Source organism: Mercenaria mercenaria, chromosome 4 (assembly GCF_021730395.1).
Source record: "Mercenaria mercenaria strain notata chromosome 4, MADL_Memer_1, whole genome shotgun sequence".
NCBI lineage: Eukaryota > Metazoa > Mollusca > Bivalvia > Venerida > Veneridae > Mercenaria > Mercenaria mercenaria.
Window position 1 is genome coordinate 67,035,668 of NC_069364.1, and position 7,493 is coordinate 67,043,160.

The following is a 7,493-nucleotide window of genomic DNA, read 5'->3' on the forward strand; positions in this document are numbered from 1 at the left end:
TTTAGTGATGTTAAGTAGAATAGCTCCCGTAAATGATTTATCATGCAATCTAGTATCAATAATTAATTATTACTCTTAAATTAAACATTTGAGAAACAATTTTATAACATAAACATTTAAAATCTAAAAATAAATACAGAAACTCGATACAGTATATGTATACATGTACACAGTTGAACTATTTTCGTATCGCTTAAAGTACATAGTGTGCTATTAACCCTTGTATTTTCGTTGAACGCTTTATGAAAGCGTAATTTCAGATATTTTTACAACATACTTGAACAAGGTTTAAAGAAAAAAAGTATACAGTACATAGTGTAATAATGTTCAGTTATTTTCCAATACATTTGGATTCATTAACAAACGATGTACTAGATCAACATGAAACAAACAGGTATGTTACAATAATGATTACACCTTCTTATTTCCTTGACCGGACTATAAAACACCAATATCAGAAGAAACTTTCGTTCAGTTATATCTCTAAAATTTGAAAACAAATAATTGTTTTCTAATTATTTAATGGACCTTTTGATGCATAAAAACAACGCCTTACTCATCTTTACTGCTTTTGGTGAGCTGTTTAACAGTTTAACCAATGGATCGATGAACAATCGTGTACTTTAGACTGATTGAATGACTTACGGGTCAATAGTCAAAACTATTTTACTATCTATTGACCGGCAAAACTATTTAACTATTGATCAGTTTTTTCAGTCTAATTTAAGTACACGATCTTACTACCTACTGATACCCTTTAGGAAAAGATTTCTGTCAGATTGATCAGTGTTTGTGAATACTGCTTTTTTTTTAATTGCAGATAGATATATATACTATATGTAAAATTGGAGAAAAACAGAAAAAAAACGCCCCAATATGAAGAAGGCTGGTACAGTTGTTCTTGTCACAGGGGCATCGGGATTTCTCGGAAAACATGTTGTAAAGATGTTACAGACATGTGCAGACCACGCGCAGGAGGTTAGGATAGTAGATGTTGTACCTTTTATAAATAAGCTGGGTAAGCGAGATTTTTCTAATTAATATATATTGGTATATATAAATATTCGTTTTGCATTTATGGTCGGCTAAACTAAATTACATGATTGTATGTCCCTTAGAAATAGCCATAATTCCTGCTGACCAGCTAAGATATTTTCTAAAATATAAAGTTCTTGTTTTTGCTCTCTACTATTACCTGTCGATGTATCTCAAGTTCAAAGAGGCCGCCATGGCCGAGTGGTAAAGGTCACTGACTTTGAATCACTTTCCTCTCACAAATGCAGGAGCGAGCCTCACTCGGAGCGTTGAATTCATCATATGAGGAAGCCATCCAGCTTGAAAGTTCGGTGGTTCTACCCAGGTGCCCACACGTGATGCAGTAATACAAGAAGAGGCACCTAGGGTCTTCCTAGGGTCTTCCACCACCGTCAAAGTTGGAAAGTCGCCATTTATGCGACGTTGAACCCAAGTTCATAATTAAATTTTACACAGTATTTAAAAGTTATGTTCGCTAAACAAGAAAATTAAATACTATTACAAAGATTTTTGGTTCTTACGCACTATAGTTTTTCTCACGTCCACTGTTAAATCTTTTTCAAACCTAGGATATCCAACAAAAAAAAGAAGGTTAATAGAAAAGCGATTCTAGACGGAGTTATAGTCATATGTATTGTTCAATGTGCAATTTAAAAATCTTTTACATGTGCATTTCCTTTAATTTTGCTATTATGTTAAATTCAGAATATAGACAAGAGAAACCCGTGCACATCACTGTTGGCAGCATAACTGACGCTCAATTAGTGTACGAGGTGTGTCGTGGCGTGGACTATGTAATGCTCTGTTCCCAAATAAAGAAAAGTCGTACAAAATTAACGTAGAAGGTAAGTATGAAATGCCTGCTTGTCTTGATGATAATGTAGCAGTACTGTACGTTTTCCCGTATATGAAGTGCCTATACTGTTACGGCCGTAAGTTTAAAACCAATTTCTGACAACTGCCTCAGGGACTCGACTCTTTGATCATTAGACTTTCACCCGTGCGGCTCGGGTTTCAATTCCGCCACAGGGACATGGGATTTTTTATCATAAAAATCTGTCCTTTTCAATTTTTGTTAAGACTAAATGTCGTAAGATGGGTTCTCGTCCGAGATACGGAGCCGAAAATGGCACTTTCTATGCCGAAATTGTTTACGTGTCATCATAAATGATGCCTCATTTGAAGTATTACGGTCACTTACGCACAACTTGTAAGTTTAAAACCAATCTCTGACAACTACCTCAGGAATCGACTCATTGGGTCAGTGGTTTGAGCATTGGACTTCCACCAATGCGGCCCGGAGTCGAGTCCCGCCACAGACACTTGGGGTTTTTTTCCATCATAAAAGTTCTATCCTCTTCAATTTTTGCTACGCTTAAAAGTCGTAGAATGTACGAGTATATGCAGTGTGTATACATTTATATGAAATGCTTGCTGTAATTTGTATATTGTATCTGGTCAATCCAGCTGTGTATACGATGCTCCCATTATTGTTTCCGATGTTTTAACTCAAGATGCAGGACTTCTTCAATATATATATATATTGCTATCAATTGTGTGTGGTCTGATTTAAACTTCTGTTCTAACTTGTTGTCTGACTTCGTTGAATTAAGGTTGGTATGAGGTTGCCACGCCACACATTGCTTTTACCCCATTCACCACCTCCCCCAACCCGAAATCCCTTTGCAAAGTTGCCAAATGTTCAAAGGCGGTTCCCCTATTTCCAAGTTGATTATCGTCGGCAAAGTTTCATATGTTATAGCTGTTGTTTTTTATGTTATTGATGCCAGCATGTCCCCTCTTTTATATTGTTTTCGTTATAAGTTTATTAACCGCAAATACTGACGGAAGCCGCACATGAACAGTGTGAAACCCTTAATACATCTGTATAAGTACTGCGCAATGTCAAAGACGTTTTCATATACAGCAAGTATACAAGTACAACATAGAATTAAAAAAATATCGGAAGACAGCCAGGTCGTTTACGTTAATTTGCTTTACAGCCCAGGGTGTTTAATGATATAATAATTAAATATCACTTAAAGATAATAGGTAAGGGTAGATTTCTCGGAAGCACAGAACGCAACAAACACAGCCTCAGAGCTACGTATTTGCAAAGTAGGCCCACAACAAAAATAGTTTGTAACATAAATTATTATAGGCAAGTTGCTTCAAAAATCCAACAAGTACATTTTAATTGTATGCAAAATAAAAAAAATGGGGTAGGAAGGGGTAGGGGGTAGAAAGTGTGTATGCGTGTGTGGGGGGGGGGGCAGGGGGAGCGGGGCGGGGCGGGGTTAACCCATTTAATAAAACATTCAAAACTCATCTGTTAATCAGGTGATGCATAAACCATTTACGCAAAAAACATAGCTGAGCGTAAACAGTACAGTTCAGTGTGATTTCCATTTAAACATTTTAACCAAATTTGAATGTATAAATTACAAATTATTTATATGTAGACGTTTATTTCAGGAACTCGAAATATAATTGATGCCTGTCGTAAATGCAAAGTTCCTAGACTAATATACTGCAGCAGTATCGAGGCAGTTAGGGGCAAAGACCACATAAACAATGGCACAGAAAATAATACCTCTCCACCTGATCATTTCCTTTTCAAGGTGTATGGATATACAAAGAAACAAGCAGAGGACTTAGTGATTCAGGCAAACTGTAAGCAATTTTAGTGTGTAAGACACTGGTATATTTTAGTTTATTGATTTAGTCAATTAGTTAGTCCCCAGTTACGTAACTTAATTGCACGTTTCACTTTTGCCAAACAAGTCAGGTTGTAAGTTTTGTGTCACAGCTATAAAATTTTGGCACGAAATACATCTTAACAGATAAGACTTTCGGACAGGAAATGAATATTTACGAACGTTATACTGAACGTAATTTAAGTGTAATTTAACGTGACATTTTCCTAGCAACCAGTTTTGAGACTCCTTTTTACAAACTTTGGCAATGGTTTTAATTGCAGGTCCAAAATTGTCAACAATTTGCTTGCGACCTTCTGGTATGTACGGAGAACTTGAACCACGCCTTGTTCAAAATGTAGCAGATAGCTGGTTGGGGAGAAAAACAAGATATTTTATTACTTTGAATTGTGGCAAAGGTCAGGCAGACATTTGTTACGTCGGAAACTGTGCTTGGGCTTTCGTTTGTGCTGACAAGACATTGCAGACGTCGAGGTCAAATTCAGCTGCCGGAAACGCTTATTTCATTCGGGATGATACGCCACATACAAATATTACAGAACTAATTGTACCAATTGCTGAAGAAGCAGGATTTAAACGTTTTCCATTACAAATACCTGTCTGGTTACTCTCGTTTATATTATCTTTGATGTACCATATCCTTAAGATAGTCTCTGTGGTATATCCCGTTAACCCTCAGTTTGGTACAGACGCGTTTGATGGTTTAGGACGTGTGTGTCATTTTAGCTACAATAAAGCCAAACAATTGTTAGATTACCATCCAATCTATAACTTCCAGGAAACCAAACGTTTCACTGCAGCTTACCTCATAAAAATGAAAAATGAATATTCAAATCAATATTCTGATGGAAAAAATAATTGAACATTTTAACACCGTATCTTGGTATGGAGTCTGAAGCTACATTTTGCAAAACCTTTTAATTTCACTTGAATTCTATCCGGCTTCGAAAGAAAGTATGTTGTTGAATAACATTCCACTGACTATAAGTTAAGACATCAGAACTATAACATTTTGGGAAAATACGTAATTAGCATATTTCTCAAACAAATCTTTTGAATGCTTGATGCAAACTAAATACTGCTCCATTATTTCGCTAACCAACCTACATTTTATTTATGTAAAATTTCTTGATACAGTTCTATGCAGTGAATTTTGTACGAACATTAAGGGGACGCATATTGCTACATTCACAGTTCATACAGCAATGCGGAAGGGGTGCATATTCAAGAAATTGATGGTGGGAAAATAAAAAACATATTCCTAAACTGATATAATACTGATGGACACCTGTAATATTCAGTATTTTGTGGATAAGGATGTGGTACTATGAATGTAATAGGAAAACAGAGGTGTTTGTGAAAGTACATTCAACACAAAATATTAAGCTTTTGTATTAGGAAAAAACAGGTTTTTTACAATAACAGTGTTCCAAATAATGTTGAAGGGATGAGATTTTCTTTCTAACACACCAGGTTTGCTTAAACATGTAAAAATTTAACGCCACGTCAGTTCATCTCGGGATGGACGCCATATTCTCATTGATAAAAAATGTAAACAAAAAAATCAGAGTGGGATTAGCATTGCAAGGGCATAACATGACATTCTACACAATGAATACCTTAGAACAGATATCTAAGATGCTACACAGGTCAGGCGGGTTAAATGCATAATGCCGATCACTTGAAATTCATCTTGAAAAGGTGGTTATTTTTAGTTTGTTTACATGGTTTTTAATTTTCCCACGACTTCTCGGCGATTCACTGCAAATGTATTACTGCGCCGGACGAAAGGTAACTCTAATAAACAACGGGAGACAACTTAGGTGTCAGCACGTGTACGCTTTTAAAAAAAACATGTCGATGATTATAATTTCTTATCAAATAAATGAATCCTATTCAGATATTCGTCTTTAATATTAGAAAATATTAATTTCTGTGGACATTTGTCAAAAAATATTACCTACAGTGGACTACTTTGCGCATCAAACTGGTTTCCGCTTCAGTTGTGAGGCACTTCCGTTATACTTTTGACAACAATAACAAAACACAAAATGAATCGATAAAGTCACTTATAAACCGACTGCTACTTAAATTAGTGTAAGTAAAGTTGTTGTTACAACATTATACATGTTCGTTACGTTATGAGATAAAGTTTATCTTGAACTGCATAATCCATTAACTACGTTTACATGATATTGCATTTACAACTTATTTGACCCCATTTTTTTACGTGAATGACAGCATTCTCGTGCAACTCGTGCAAACAGAGTTATGAAAAGTATGGTGGAGAATTCAAGGACAAATTATAAATGACATTAAAATGAGGATAACTGTATATTCGTCCAGTTTTGATCATTGACATTCCTGCTGTGTATTAGTAACTTTTGTGAACAAGATTAGAATGTTGCTTTTGCACATATACACATTGATCGGACCTCTCAACAAAATTTCATACCTTATTTTAGGGATTTTTAAGACAGTACATTTTCAAAAGTTTGTTGAATGTGTTTTGATATTTAAGTGCATTGCAATTCATGAATACCAAGTTAAAAATTAATAATGGCAACATTTCTAGGCCTTTATTGTAAGCCACTAGACTTCTGTAATGATAAATGTTTAATGTATTAAGGGGAATATACTCTTTTAGTTTTGTAATGTGGCATTCCTTGACCACCGTATCTTTTCTTATGCACTACTTTGTAAACAAACTAAATAATGTGTTTTAGCTCACATATGCCAAATGAAAAGCAAGACAGTGAACTTATTTCACATTCTTTCTTTAAATTAGAATCTGTAGGACATTGATAAATGTTTGGACAAAGTGAAGCACTATTATTTTCGCACCAAAAAGTCTTAATTGTTGACTTTGAATGTACACAAGAAGTCTTATGTAATTCAACAATAACTTTCTTGTTTCAGTTTTTCTCATTTTTATTTTAGTGAGCAATCCTTTGTGTAGTTATAACAGTTGAAACAGTATTCATTTCATTTACCAAAACCTTGTACTTTTTTGCAGGTAAATTTTATAATACCCCACCCACTTTTTTCTAATTTCAAAGTATGCGTCCCCTTAATATAAGTGTTTGTTTTATCTTCATACCCATATTTCAGTTAAATTACTATAAAGTGTTATTATATGACTTTGTAATAGTATCTTATGGGTGTATGGGAGTAACCGTTGCACATTGAATGTACTGCCAATTTGTTTCATGGGAAGGGTTGTTTCAGGCGTGAAGTGTAGAGACGTCACAATGTATATTTTTCTACCCCCATGAACATATATATATATTTATATATTATATACTAGTATACAACAGGCTATCTGAACGAGTGTTTATCTGTTAGAATTAAGTAATACAGAATACATTAATATCCTAATATTCTGTAACAGGTAAATACTCGTGCATATAATACATTCTAAAATGACAGTGACAAAGTTTTCCGTCAGTGGAACTATAATTATGATTATGTTACCATCAACAGCTGAATTCTCGTGGTTATAATAGGGAATATAAATATTACATAGTCAAATTTAAAACAGCCAAGCTAACCTCGCTCTGAATTTATATTTACAAGCAGTAACAGTATTAAAACTTGACCTAACGATCATCTATACAAACATTCTGATTAAGTTTCATAAAGACCGGGTTACAACTATGGCCTCTACAGTGTTAACAAGCTTCTCCTTTGATTTGACCAGGTGACCTAGTTTTTGACCCTACATGACCAAGATTCCAACTT

General features: G+C 34.7%; 1 protein-coding gene across 1 annotated transcript; it reads left to right on the top strand.

The window, feature by feature from the left end:
- Nucleotides 1-876: 876 nt before the first annotated feature.
- On the top strand, nucleotides 877-5,577 carry LOC123543975 (3 beta-hydroxysteroid dehydrogenase/Delta 5-->4-isomerase type 1-like). The gene is made up of 3 exons (XM_053542253.1): nucleotides 877-1,018; nucleotides 3,511-3,708; nucleotides 4,016-5,577. Exons 1-3 carry the CDS (start codon nucleotides 877-879, stop codon nucleotides 4,612-4,614), a joined length of 939 nt encoding a protein of 312 aa, XP_053398228.1. The 3' UTR covers nucleotides 4,615-5,577.
- The last annotated feature ends 1,916 nt before the right edge of the window (nucleotides 5,578-7,493 follow it).

Coding starts and splice junctions, on each gene's coding strand:
- LOC123543975 (XM_053542253.1), top strand. CDS start 877: ATGAAGAAGGCTGGTACAGTTGTTCTTGTCACAGGGGCATCGGGATTT. Junction 1,019..3,510: donor ACCTTTTATAAATAAGCTGG/GTAAGCGAGATT, acceptor CGTTTATTTCAG/GAACTCGAAATATAATTGAT. Junction 3,709..4,015: donor CTTAGTGATTCAGGCAAACT/GTAAGCAATTTT, acceptor TTTTAATTGCAG/GTCCAAAATTGTCAACAATT.